The sequence below is a fragment of the Conger conger genome, chromosome 13, assembly GCF_963514075.1.
Source record: "Conger conger chromosome 13, fConCon1.1, whole genome shotgun sequence".
Taxonomy (NCBI): Eukaryota; Metazoa; Chordata; class Actinopteri; order Anguilliformes; family Congridae; genus Conger; species Conger conger.
This window is the reverse complement of record NC_083772.1, coordinates 43,267,253-43,282,450: the sequence shown is the minus strand read 5'-3', so window position 1 is coordinate 43,282,450 and position 15,198 is coordinate 43,267,253. Positions and strand designations below refer to the sequence as shown.

Sequence of the window (15,198 nt, the reverse complement as noted above, 5' to 3'; positions counted from 1 at the left end):
GTCACTTTGGATAAAAGCATCTGCCAAATGACATGTAATGGGTGAAACACTCACTATTCTCTCTGGGCTCTCCTGCTCCTCCGCTGCGGCTCTGTGGTGAGGAGTGGGGTGTGGGGCGGCCGGGGGTCTGTCTGAAGGAGGGGACCGCTTTTTGTCCTTTACCTGATTCACCATGGTTTCATTGGCCCAGTGAGACAGACACAGATTGAAATGTTTGGGTTCACGAATTATTCACACTGCACAACATGCCCTTAACTGTACTTTTTTACTGGAACAAATTTCACAAAGAAAATGATGTGTAGTCAATGTGTGTATTTCTGGCAATGAGTGCTCATCTGACTTCTCTATTGCACAACCTCTTTCTGGAAATACTATTGTGCTTAATATGAAATTCCTCATGATGGTATATAAGGAAAGAGTAAGCAACTACAGATCATAACTGTCATAAGTGTCAAACTGGGTGGCAGAGATATGGTGAAAGAAAGGGAAGTTTGTGTTTACTCACGGCTGGTTCTCTTCTATGGGAGAACACATGACTTTCCTCCAGTTCCCTGTCAGAGTCTGTGGAGAGAGAGGACCTCCATTAGCAGCTGTTGTGGCATGAGGGGAGAAGACTCATGACCCGTGAAGAGAAGAATCACAGCCTAACTGTACTTTTCATCTAAAATCTTTGCTGCATATAGTCCATATGTGTTTATCAATGGTCATAGTGGCGTATGTAAAACCTTTGGGGAAGCCAGACACTGATACAGTAAATCATAACTGCATACGTAATGTAATGTAATACATAACTTGTAATGTAATGTAATATGTTTGCTCTTCACCCTGTAGAAACATCTTCAGACTACGCAGGATTTCTTGCTCATCTATTAACATACAAGAAACATCTACACCCCATTTTCAACCCCACCTCTCCGTTGCAGACGACCTTGTGCCATCGTGATAGCAATGAGCTGAGAAACCGCAGTCTAATATGATTTGTAAAACATCAATTTTAGTAATCGCTTTCCACACAGGTCATCTAGCTAGCTATTTAACTGACATTACTCATGTTTATATTTAGTTAGCTAACTTTAGCTAAATGTTAGCTAGTGGTGATGCTAGCCACCAGTGGATTTCAGTCTGTTCTCCCTGCACAATTCTGTAACATAAGCAAGCATACTCACAAACACATCAATTCATTGTTGCTTTTATTTTTCTCAGACATCTGAAATCTTTGGAAAGTATTTTGGATTTAGGCATGAGCTCCCTGCCCAAGAGAGGGACCCAGCTATCACAGCCAGCCAGCTAACATACAAAACTGAATTTAGTTAGCTTATAATGTGGCAACTAATTAATGTTACTCAAAGCTGGCCAGCCACTTGATTAGCCACTAAAACTCAGCTCACTGTAGCAGCCAATTGTATCCTTTTTCCCACCCTATTGGATCATAAAGCATATGAGTTCAGTGTATTGGACAAATGCTTTTCAGATATAGCACAGAAATAACAAAAGACCACACCCAGAAGAGGCCTGACCAGTTTGTAGAATAAGAAATACAAGTAGAAAAGCAAGGTATTGGGCAGAAGTGAACACAAATGCAGGTTGCTAGTGTGTCAACTCCTTCCTCTTCCTCTCAACCACCATCCGGATCTGGAAGATAACTTCAATAATAACATCTATTATACTAAATATAGATTGTTCCTCTGTCACATAGTAATTAATTAAGGTGATAGTCCTATTACATTCAAGATGACAACAGACACAAAAACAAAATAAAATAGTTTGTGCAGCTTGCACTCATGTAGCTGAGAAGGATTATGTTGGTCTCTCTCCTGCACAATGTCAACTTTCATTAGCCTTTAACCTTTTTTTAAAGTTTCATTTTAATCTGAATCCTAAAAAATATCGCGTGTTGAATGCGCATGCGTGTCGGCACAGCCAGGCAGGTCACCTTGTAGAGCCTCTGTCTTCTACAGGTATATTATATTTAAGTTTAATTATTTAAAGCCTGTGTGGACCAGCTAAGTGTTATTCTTAGAAATATTGTTATTCAAGTGGCAGAGTTTGTACTGGAGCTCTACAGTAAGTTACATTTCCATTTTTCAACGAAAACTAGTGCTAATCGATGAAACGATATTTTAGAGTTTATATCATTAAGCTGACGAAGTCGAGTCGATTATGACTATGTGAATTGTCTTAATGCGATGGATAAATTGTGTTTTTATCGTTGCTCAGTGTGCTAGTTTTTCTTTAGTTGTCATTTTAAAAAGAACTAAGCATCACAATAACTACAATGACCATTGCGCCTACAGACACGCAAGTAACCAGGACCTCCCACGACACGAACAATATTGAAGTTGGACCGGAGAGGTAAATCTATTGTGCGACTGTACCCAACAACATAAATGTTTTAAATGAAATGTTTGCAGGATCATTTAGAGGTTTGAATCTTAATCAATTTGTACAATAGACATATAGGGCTGTCGCAAGATCTGTGCTAGTGCACCTTGATGGAGAGCAGGCTGATGTTAGTGTTAGGGTTGGTAAGTTTATTTTCCTTTTCAGGCTTTTGACAAATGCAAATATGTCACTTAATATACAGTTTTTGTGATTAATTTCCTTAGTTTTTACACTGGGAGGTTTAATTAATAGGATACTTTATATTATTATGCACTTTGCACTTAAACTACTGAAAATCCAAAGTGTGAAATCCGTGAATGGAAGATTTGCTAATTGTTGCTACCATTCATTTATACAAGTGTCACAGCTAATGGTAGCATCTGACATGCCAGTCTCCGCTAAAACCATCTCTGTTCTGGCATGACTTCAGGAGTGTAGAAGCCTTACATTGCAACAGCCACAACACTCTTTGGGCCAAATAGTATGAAAACAAGCAGGGTACACACAGTGAGGAAGAGGTGTGCTGCTAGCTCTGAAATGCTTTCGATTTCAATTTTGGGTGAATTGCAAAAATAAAGTGGGTCTGTGAAATTAAATTTTGTGAAAGTCGTGAGGACATTTAGGGCAATTTGTCTAATCTGGCTGCCCTTGGCCTCCGGTGGTGGTTGGGTAATAATTATTAAATCAATATTGCCAGCAGCCATGCCACCATGCCACCATGCAAGCTGCTCCTGCCAAATGGCTGAAGCTAAGCAGGTGTGTGCTTGGTTAGTAATTGGATGGGAGACCTCCTGGGAAAACTGATAGCCGGGCATCGCCCAGTGGGTGCTACACATTAGCGGTGGTTGAGGCATGTTTCCTCCTGATCACTGGAAAGAGCTTTGTGTGCTATATAAATGCAATTATCTATCCATCTACTGTTTTATTACTTTGCATAAAACAAGAGTAATGCACTCAGATTTGTGACTCATCTTGTCTCATTTATTTCAGGTAGATTGAGCCAATTGTCACAGATCTCACATTGCTGTGTTTTTCTCTCTCTCTCCTCCCTTGTGATTTTGGGAACCAATGAAAATAGTCCAATGATTTTATATTAGTCATTATTTCTTCTAAGAAATGGGGAAAATAATGATTTTAGAATGAGCGACACTAAGTGCCAGATTTACTAAGCCTGCATATATGATGCATTATGCCCGGGCATTGTACGTATCAAACTGGCGCACAGGGCGGGAACCGCAGTATGCCTGTGATCTAGGCGACTCATCGCAAGCTGCACTTGTCTCCTTAATGCATGTACATTCAAGGTTGGTTTGTGCAAATGAAGGGCGGAGATATTATTCGTGTGGCTGATGATGTATTTTGAGTGAATTCACTAAAGTTCACAAAATTAACGAGGGTCGATTTGTGTGCGAAATGTATCCACCTTTTAAGTTCTAAGCCATATTAATTACAGACAAAGTGTTTTAAACTGGTAGGTGGCAAATAGCACTCCTGTCTGGGTCCTGTCCTCATTTCAGTTATGTGCATGTTTGTCAGTGGATGCATGCAAGGCTGTCTGATTGGAGCAGGCCCAACACACATGGCCAGTAAGCGAGACTACCCAGCACCATGTCAGGTTTCCCTAAAACTCTCTGAAGTATGCAGATCCACACCCTGCTGGCTGGCGGAGATCGAGTTCTGATCAGGCATGGTGGGACCTTGTGGTATTCTGTATCAGCATAGTTTCCATTCTGCTGGGACGTATTGAGTATCACATCTGGTGACTACCAGACAACAGCCAAACAGTCCAGTTACTTAGCATTTATTCATTTATTTATTTCTGCATTTATTTATTTGAAAGCTGTTCATGATATTCTATAGCTTATATGGTTAAGGAAATTTCAGAGGGCTATACTGGGTGGGTACCGCCCACTTAATGTCATTTTTTCCTGCAAATATCCATCTGTAGAAAAGGGAAACAAACCATAGTATGTCACTGTGCATAAAGGAGTGTGCCCTGCAACTGAACTGTTCATATAAACTGCAGAACAAGCCTTTACAGGAGGTTTTTGCTTGTATTGCCTTCTTGGCCACATTCCAATAGAAAGTGATTTTTATTTTATTTTATCCTTTATCCAGAAAAACACAGTCAGGAAAGCTACTTTTGTCTGGGTTTTACCTCTACAGTTCTGATATGGCTGCTTGCTCAGTGAAGGCTTCAGGCTTGTGGTATGTGGTATTTCCGTGGATGTATTCTAGTGCTTATGAAAGGCAGGGGGGTGCCCTGGGCAGGCAGAGTGGACAGTGAGATTCTGTGAGAATCACATGATGTCTCCTGAGTAATGAGTATCAGGGTACTACTTGGTAAGGCGCCAGGAGAGACGCAACATGCCATGAAGGGCTTTTGCCAGCGTTACTAACCGCATTGGGCTGCCCTTTCAATAGCAATGTTGCCGTCCACATTCTACGGCGAAACACGAGCAGGGCTGAGGAACGGATTATTTACACTCTCCAGCCACATACACCTTAATACATTTTAATCATGTGCTACAAGTTTCAGGGATTTCATGCACAGACACACACACACACGCACATGCATACAGACACACACACACACATTGCTCTCCTCCCGCTGTTTGGATTTATAAAACTTGATGGTTTTATAATTATGTGTACCCACACATATGCTTTTTTTTTTTCAACGCTATGGGAATTTCAAATGATAAAGTAGTAAAATGCAGATAAAGTCCCTATACAGACCCATTGCACTCAATTATTTTCATTCAATTCATGCTGCCGTTCCACACTATTTATTTAAATTGTTTTGCCAGAACTATTTCCTCCAAAAAGCCTTTTTTTCACGTCTCCCACCATGATACGCGTCTCAATTTCATGCTCTGTGAAGATTCTCCTCTTTGTCTTCTCCATTTTCCCGGACAATGTATTCCCACATAGCACATAACTCACTGTCTCCGTCAGAAATGATTGGTGGTCCGTGGGTGGCTCAGATCCAGTTGAGCGATCCATTTTTTGGGCCATAGCTTGAAAAAAACGTCCCAGAAATTGCTCTGCATCCTGCAACCAGAGCGAGACCACTGATGGACCGCCATTAATTTCTGTTGCAGGCTGAGTGAGAATGAGTCCTGTGGGCTGTCGCCTGGGCAGACCAAACTAGCTATGTGGGTTCGCTAGCTGCTTTATATCCATATTAATATTCCATATTAAATAGCATTTGTTTTGGATTCAAGTACTTTTCTGTGCTCTATTTATCTTGCCTTGTGCCTTTGAGCCTGCAAGGAGGAGCGGATGGGTGGGTTTTACACTTTTGGGATTATTTCATTTGTTCCAATACACCAGCCAAGCTTAGTCAAATGCAGTAAAATATTTGAATCCAAAACAAATACTATTTCAACCCAGGTCTGATTCACAATGGGCATTCCATTACTTATTTATGGTTAATTACAGGAGTTAACAGGGTGGGATACACTGCCTGTGCATATATGCAAAATTTCAAAGCAAAATCATTTATGAACAGAATATTGCGTGGCAGTTTTATAATATCCACAACAGTTTTTAAACAAGGCCCCAGGTCTTGGCACTAAAGCCTCAGAGAGGAAGACTGAAACAGCTGGTAGCTGGCTGACCAGTTCAGGCCAGCTCCATACTCAACATGGTTTGACCAGCTCAAGCTATGCTTTGAAACAGCTGGTAGCTGGTAATTTCATGCTGGTCATAGCTGGATTTCACACCAGGGCATAATCTCTTACACTGGCACAGTCTGGTCTCACTCCTTTCCTATTACAACCCCTTCATGCTAAGTGTCCTTGCACTGTACCTCATCCAATAACTACCTCATCCCGAACGCCATCATCTAACCTTTCCCATGCACGTTTTCAAAAACTGGGAATGACCAGCTAGCATGTGCCATAACTAGCCTCAGGCTAAAACAGGAAGTCAATGAAGAAAGTGGCTAGCTAACACAGATTATGCGAACATCCATTTTTTTACATAGCAAACCTTTGGAATGGTTAATAATGCTGCTGAACACCCACTGGAGCATGGACGGCAAAGCTTTTGTCACCTGAAGAGCACGACATCGGGGCCCCCGAGACAACAGCCTTCTGACCCGAGTCCGGCCACCCCTCTGCGCTGCTGTTCTGGCCTGAGTGAGCGAAGCAGCTGGCCGCAGCTATGCTGCGCCCAGGGGAGCGGGCCGGATATCTCGCATATCTGAGCGTCCTGTCTTTATATAGACCCAGCCTTGACCCACATCTGCCCACTCGCTGGCCTATAAGGCCTGGATCTTCAGGCTGGACGGGCTGGATTAGAAGTGTGTATCCCCAACAACTGGACTTCGGTCAGGGCTTGTACATGCCCAGTAATCTGTAGCACCGAATCTGAAACAAATCAAGGCTATTTTGTTCTTATTATTATTATTATTATTATTGTAAATGTGCTACTGCATAACTCAATCCCAGCCACACGCTGTGCTTGCATGAAAACTGCTTTTAGGCTGATGGCTAGCTATGAAACCCATACATAAAAGTAATATATTAAATTTATATGGAGGGAAATTCAAAATCATTTCAACTATTAGATGTAAGAATATACTGTATATGTAACTGGGCAACTGTAACCGGGCCCATGGGCACATGCAGCATTCACTCACACACTCATACCCAAGGGACTCTCCAATTAACATGCATGCATGTCTTTGGACTGTCAGAGGAATGTATGTAAATATATGATGTATATATGTGTAATAAATACTTAAGCATATAGTTAAGTGCATATCAGAGATGGGGACTGGAGTCAGCGACTTGGACTTGAGTCGCACTTGAGTCGCACGTACACGGACTCCAGACTCGACTCAAAAATGACTTGAGACTTGACTCGGACTCGCCAATAAGGACTCGTGAACAATAAGAGTCTGCCAAATGCCATCGTGGAAATGACGTGAATATTGTCACAGCCATATTTTTCAATTATTTATATGAAAGATATTCTACACCCAATGTCGTTTTACGCGCCACACCATGCGCCTTTTAGTTGCAAACGTAGCAACACCCTACGCTGCATTTCTTGCAGCACAGCTTGCTAAGATTACAGTTCCGCATGTTGTGGTCTTTGAGTTTAAATAATTCAGGCTCATCGAGCCAAACAAAATGATTGCTTCTAGCAAAATGTGTAGAATTAAAATAATCTTGAAAAGCTATGCAAGCTAGAGAACCACAAGCGTAACGTTAAAACAAAGTTGACATGAAAAGCCCCATACATTTTCATTGTCAACGTAGTTCACACAAGCAGCTGTGTTTTCAGTAAAACGGCCATGTAATGGGATTTTGATCTGGAGCTTGATCAAGGTTGCACTATTATTAAAACCTTTCAGTTTGGTCTTTAAAATCGATATGCAAGCAGGACAGCGAGTGATTTTGAATGTCTTGTTAGGTGATGTTATAGTTGCGTGGACATTGTTTGGTATTCCAGTGTCATACAAATATGAACCATATTTTCAAGAGAGCTTGTTGTAATTGACATTAACATTAAAAGCTACCGTAGAACCCAAGTTTTGCATTTACTGTAGTGGCAGCCGGGTTTGAAATGATTTATCATTTTACGATGCAATAGTGGAATGGCATTCCTTAGGATTCTAGTTTTTCCTTCAGCATAATGTAGATGTAGTCCCAAAATCATAGCTCCCGATTTCTTGCATAAACAATATCTTGCCTCATTAGATTTTTTTGAATGATTAAAGTAAATGCTGAACAGTTACCTTTCATTTAAAAATGTTAAAGTAACAGTATATTAATAAACCAAGGCCTACTGCAAAGTTATTCAAATTTCAACACTTTCAACAGAATTTGTTTATTATTCTTGAGTCGCAGATGCAAATTATGCCTAGTCCTAGGCTAAATTTAATTGGAGATTATCCATACAAATATGCATTTAGTCCAGGATTAAGCTTAATATATGTTCACTGGCCCCTATTTTGTTATTGACTACCAGCTTATATTACAGCCCATGGTAATGCTTACATTATGTCACATGAATCACTCCGAGCGGACGGTTATTTTTATATTTTCAATCAATTATTCAATCAATTATCTACCACACCAGACCTGAGGTTTTGGCAAGGGCTTTCTCCAGCTATCTTGAGAAAGGCTTTGCCAAAACGTTGGCTCAGGTGGTAGTTCATTGATATATGAATAAATAAATGAACTAACCACTATGTTTTTGTGTGCCCCTGATAATACTGCTCCTTCAGTTGATGTCACACACTTGATGTCATATACAAAATATGTTTTCTACATTTCTGGTTTCTATATCTTCAATTAGCATAGGAATTGTGATGAATTTCTATAGCCATACTGTTGTTTAGGCTGCACCATTCTAGAGACTTGAGACTTGACTAGGACTCTAGCTCAGAGACTTGAATTTGACTTGGACTCTAGCTCAGAGATTTGAGACTTGACTCAGACTTGCATTTGATGACTTGTGAACATCTCTGGTGCATATATTAAAATACGTAATCCCATACATCATTTTTTCCATATGGTATTCACAAATTCACCCTGTGGTTGGAGTTTTGTATCAAGTGACTCAATTTAGCAAAGGTGGAAATAGTATGCATTCTCCTCTTCTCAAATGACAATTCAATTTCACTTCACTTCAGGCAAATTTAGCCGTAGATGGATGTAAGAATGAAACATTAGTGAAACCTATAAATTCACTTTTGTACTCCTACCAAGGTCTTTGGTAAAATCAAAAGTACAATGGTACAATGGAAAAAAACAGACAGATGAAACTCAGAAATATTCATAATCTAAGTGTTTTTGGTTTGAGTATTTACAAAGTCAGCACAGTTTGGTGTTCTACAGTCGGGTTTTGTTCCTTGTTTGGCTGCTGTGAAAGCCCACGCAAACCTCCGGCCCACAGGAAAGGATCGGAATGCTGAAACACTGATCGCTATCCGCCTAATCTGACAGCAGTAAATTTGATTCTTTTTGGGTTAATTGCTAAAAGCATGGCATAAACAAAAAATATGAAATGTCCTATTTAACATGGTTAAAATGGTTTTCATTATTCTATTGGAATTAGAAATGAATATGAAATAAATTTGAACTACAATATTCAATTATGCTGTATATTTTGTTGATACTGTAGTAGTGTAGAGCACATACATATAATTACAGTTGTGAAAGTGATAATGTAAACATGGACACCAATACAGATTTTGGGCCCCATGAAAACATCTCACATTTGGCCCTACCACCGTATGCCACCCAGTTCTATGTTCTACGTGCTTAATTGAATGCTTTTTGCTTTAGACCACAAATCCCCTAATACCCATCAAAGTACCAGTCACTGTAAAGTTTGTTGCTGTCATATACTTACATACACTCCCCGAGCACTTTATTAGGAACATTTTTACTTTATTACACCTACTTATTAATGCAATTATCTAATCAGCCAATTGTGTGGCAGCAGTGCAATGCATACAATCATGTAGATACAGGTCAGGAGCTTCAGTTAATGTTCACATCAAATAGGGAAAAAATGTGAACTGTGACTTTGACTGTGGAATGATTGTTGGTGGCAGACAGGGTGGTTTGAGAATCTCAGAAACTGCTGATCTCACACACTAGCCTCTAGACTGAGCAAATCCACTGAGCAACAGTTCTGCAGGCAGAAACATCTTGTTAATAAGAGACGTCAGAGGAGAATGGCCAGACTGGTGAGAGCCGTCAGGAAGGTGACAGTAACGCAAATAACCACACATTACAACAGTAGTATGCAAAATAGCATCTCTGAACACACAACGCGTTATAACTCTGAGTGGATAGGCTACAGCAGTAGAAGTCTAAAAAATAAGTAATAAATAAAATTGCTCGGTGAGTGTATATGAAACAGGAATGCCCCGCTAAATATGTTTGTTCACTGTAGGAGTAATCCAATCCTTCTATAATGCTGTTTTCCCTTAACTGTCAATAACCAATGTGAGGCAGCCAACGGAGGCAGCACTGCTTAAGTCTCCTTAAAATTTGTGCTTAACATTGCCAGAAAACGCAGTTTGCAGTAAGACTGAATCCCATCCAAATCACAGAACGGCCTAAACCACGCATTGTTGAGAAAAAAGCGAAAGGCTTTTAACAGCATAAGAAATAATGCAATCCCACGCCTCTGTATAAAATGAACCCACGAGCAGCTCAGTAAAGGTCAAAGCTGGATGTTGTCAATCCCTTGTTTATTAGAAGACAATGCAGGGAAAGCCCTCTCGCATTGCTGGCATTCCCAGAAAAGGTCTGCGAGTGACGCTCCGTGGGCAGACCTTGCCTGCGCGCAGATTGTGTTTACCTCCGTACGAGTCGAGCAGCTGGCTGACATTCGATCGCCGACGCAAAACAGTGCGAGTCAACAACACCTCTACCGCCTCAACTGGAGGCCGATCGGCTCGGCTTTTCACATTTTTCTCCGTAAGCATCCGACTCCTCCATTTCAATCACTTCTGCCAGACGGTGTTCCCAGTCGCTGCCTTTCCAAAAACAACCTTTAACTTTGCTCTGTTGACTATTGCTTGCTCATTCAATCGTGCAGAAAACGGGTCCCTGGGATACAGATTTTACTGTCAAATTTTGTGTCAGTTTAACTTGCATACATTCCACTTGGTCCACTAGTAGCCTAAATGATCTTAAACTGGACTTGAATGAAACACTCCCAAAGAGACATTATTTTCAGCATGGTTAAGGCTAATATTTTTGTTCAGTGTCATTGAATTAAACATGTTTTCTATAAAAATGTTATCTATGGCACTGCAGCCTAGCCTAGCGTTATGTCGTCATATGCTGTAGCCTAAAGTAAGTTGCTTGTAAAGGCTGCTCCCTCATTGTACAGCTAATTTAGCTGCACAGAAACACCCCATTCTCACTGGCGTGAATGAGAAATGAGGACATGACATAAAATCTCTACAGCGGGAAATATCTAATGCACAGAAACAGCGCAAATAACGTTCCCATTGTTAGTAACCCAAACTGACCCCTGTTATGGCAGCCTATTAAAGGGCAGCTTTGTTTGCTGCTCAGTTTGACTATTTCATATTATATGCATCCCAATAAAAGTGATCTGAACTAATTAATTTCAACTGAGAACTTGAACATACCAGCACAATGCAGCATGTAATAAATGAAATCCATGATCATAGTAAATGTTGAAAATCATGATCTTGAATGATAATTTTTTTCACTCAAAATGACCAGTTCTATGACTTCAGTTGCCTACTTGGTGGTGTTCTGTTCTCAATTAACCAATTATTTGTTTTTGTTGCCAGACGTTGAGGCCTCATGCAAGAACCACAGATTTGTTCTTAAATCTCATAAAACGAGTGATTTTAAACTTACCTACCTACAGTACAGTAAAAATAAAAAAGAAAGAAAATGTCCTGTCTTCAACTCCCCCCATAAAGTTGAAATGAGATCTACATCCCTGCCTAAGGTGACTTCCATCTACCATTCCACATACCATTCCATGTATCAGGTCAGCCTCATGCATTGTGCCGTGTTCTTTTATTGTTCTTGAAAATGGAATCTAACTAAAACCTACAGTGCCCTCCATAATGTTTGGGATGAAAACCCATCACTTATTTATTTCCCTCTATACTATACTATACTATATTATACATGTGTGATTTTAACCCCTTAAGTATAACCCCTTTTCTTAACACAAGCTTGAAAATTACATACCCAAAACAAAATGCCTACTATTCTTGAACCCATTTTGTCTACAGGCATACTCATGTATGCAACTACAGGTGTCTTCTGAAAGCTAGCCCTTTGGGTTTTGTTTTCCCAAGAGTCACAATTACTCTAAGTATTACTAAATCAAAGTTACAGAAGCTCAAACACAGTGTAAGTAGAAGATGTCTTTCTCACTCAAGATTTTCTGTTTTTGAGCTTTGTCCCAAGCATTATGGAGAGCACTGTACATACTGTTATGAGTTGAGACTTCCTGTCTGGGGAGGAAGTGAGCCCCAGCCATCTAGCAAAGACAACAACAAAGGAAGTTCCTCGTGGCTCATTATTTACAGGGACAGTTTACAGGAAACAAACAAAACCATCCATCTTCTCTCTCAGTGTCTGCTTCCTTATGATTTCCCAGGCTGCCTGTGGGCTGTCCATTATCCACGTCCTGTCAGAAGTGCCACACGCCTCTTGCCATGTAAAGTAATGCAGAAAAACTACTTGCTAAATGATGCTGTAGCACTTATCAGTACTTCAGACTGATCAATTGCATGTTGTAGATGGTTGCAATGTCATCACCTTATCAATATTGACTATGGCCTTGGGTTTATCTGTCCCTTCGGAATTTAGAGATGGCTTTGTCTCCAACATAGGAAGAACACTTTGAATACTGTGTCCAGTGAATTCATATATCTCGATTGATATTCTGATTGATCGGTCACTGTTTTCAGTGCAGCCTATAACAAACGTAACTGAGCCATTTCAGGGGAAGGGACGGATTCATTTTTACAAACTGTGTCTTGGCTTTCATTGTTATTGCACATTTCACAGCGGTAGAATATGCAGTGTCCTTCGATGCAAGCACCGTATGTGTACCAGTAATCCTCTGGCTCTTGTCAGAATAGCCAACAGCGTGAGGCTCAGCAACTGCTCTCCTATTTGCAGCTGCAGAACGGGCTTTGGGGAAGCTCGGGCAGAGGACATTTCACTGAGGGGTCACCGCTATCTATAGATAAAGCGTGTCTCTTTCCCGTGCAGCCGCCGTCAGAAGGCACTGTGGAGCAGGGCGGTTCCCTTCCTTTGCCACAGCGTGACATTCGTCCCATGAACACGTACCCGTCCTCAAAGGAATCGCATAGGACAAGGGTCACCATCAGGGGGGCAACAACTGGATACGTTGTCCCTGGGGGAAAGGGGGGTGGGAACGGTATCTGAGCTTGTGGTAAATATTATTGTCCTAGGCCCGGGAATAATATACAAATATAATTTTGTCCCAGGCCTGGAAATTTCACCCAGTGCCTTGCCACAGGGGCCTGCAAGCAAAACACTATGACTCACACATTGATGCGGAAGCAAAACCCCTCATAACGCGAATATGACCTGCTTTTTCTGTCTCTCATTGGGAAGCTTCCTGCACAAATGTGTCTCCTTCAATTGCATTCAATGTCTGCAGCAAAGACCAGCTTGAGATACACGTGCTGGTCAGTTTGATATGAAGGAGGGACTGCCTCACTTTCACAAGACACATGGCAAGTCAAAGCCTATTAATGACAGAGGAACTCACCTCGCAAGAACATAAGCGGGTACACATTTTTAAATAACTGTGGCACACCATGGAGGGGTGCATGTCTCAACTCTATACTACATGCAGTTAAAGTGACCCTCTATTTAAATGATGGCAGAAATGCCATTTGTAGTAATTCACAGGATCCGCATTCTACATAATAAATACTATTAAAACTATTAATGCAACATGATGAAAAAGTTTGGACAGCAAACAGTCCTGCTCTCCCCAAACTGGCAGTCCACCAGAAACATTCCTCAATCCTCCACATTTTTTCCTCCGTGGTCCAGATAAGAGTAAACTAATTTAGCCGGAGAATTACCCGTTCTCACAGACACAAACACTGCATGCTGTGTGTGCTGCATCACCACTGGAGATGCAGATTCTGGATGGTGCCGTGACAGAAGCCCGTTTTTTTTGCTCGATTGAGTGGCATCGCAGTCAGTTAAACTCATTTCCATTTGACATAGCTCTAGAATTTTCTTTTAAAATGTGAAGACATATTGCCTCTTCCCTCTTACAATTTCAAAAAAACTGACCCAGGGACCATAACTACTTGGCTTCTTGGCTGTTTAAAAAAAAACGGGATCGTGAATGGCCGCCTTTTATTTGCCCTCGGAGTAACAGTTGTCAGAGCGAGCGGAGGTGACTCCGGCGGTCCCACTCCTCCCTGCCTCGCCGCCCCGTTAATGCCAGACTGCCCAGGCATGGCACGACCAGCCCAGGAATGAGTGGTGTTGACGGGCAGGTCCCATGACCCGCGATCCGCAGCTGTCGCTGCCATGTAAAATTGAGAGGGAGTTTAAAATAAATGTGTGTCGCATCTTCTGCACCCACTGCAAGTCGGCCCGTGTAATCTATACTGTCAGTTCTGGAGCTGCAAATTGCCCCCTCCCCCCCAACCAAACCGCAACAAAAAAACATCTTCATAAACTATGTAGGGTTGTGATGCCTCCACAGTGTACCAATCATCATTCTTAATCAGCTACTTGCAATTATATTTTTGAGTACATTAACTGACCAGGAAGCCTTAACACTCTAACACTAGATAACACGTAATGTGCTCACCAGCTGAAAGGAGCCAGAATTTTGCCCTTAACAGACATTCCTAGAAATGCAGTTCTTTTATCAAACATGTAAACTTCTCAGACTTCAGCCTTCAAGCTCAGATGACTGCACATCCTTGCCCAGATATGCAACAAAGCACTCCAAAGGTCTCTTTCTCCTACTCCCATGCGCCCAATCAAATCCTTTCACTCTCCGCAAGTGGCCAGATGCTTTAGTGTGGCTGTGCAAAAACACCCCGGCTTCGGATCCTGATCCCTGACCTGCCTCTCCACAAGCTCCACCTGTTGTCCTCAGCACCCCAAGCTCCACGGCCCCTCCACCCGGGTCCGGCAGGAGCAGACATGAGACCGAGAAAGCCCTTACCTTCTTCCCCCTCTGTTCTGTCTTTCCCTGGTGGAGATAAGATGCAAGACCCAGACCGCTCTCTCCCTCACTCACTCACTCCTTGACCCCCTGTCTCCAACAGCCTAA

At 41.6% G+C, this 15,198-nt stretch overlaps 1 protein-coding gene across 3 annotated transcripts in view; it reads right to left on the bottom strand.

Annotated features, from left to right (window-relative positions):
- The window catches only part of prx (periaxin), a 34,439-nt gene extending 19,241 nt beyond the window's left edge, over window positions 1-15,198 (bottom strand). For 2 of the 3 annotated variants that reach the window (XM_061216633.1, XM_061216632.1), the window contains exons 1-3: window positions 15,091-15,198; window positions 506-561; window positions 55-162 (exon numbers count right to left, since the gene is read on the bottom strand). Coding sequence is in view for 1 of the 3 variants with exons in the window: in XM_061216631.1 (XP_061072615.1) it covers window positions 55-162; window positions 506-561; window positions 6,443-6,458 (180 nt within the window). In the remaining 2 variants the exon portion in view is untranslated. Of the gene's footprint in view, window positions 1-54; window positions 163-505; window positions 562-6,442; window positions 6,511-15,090 lie in introns of those variants that run through there. The other variant, XM_061216631.1, reaches the window with a different exon arrangement.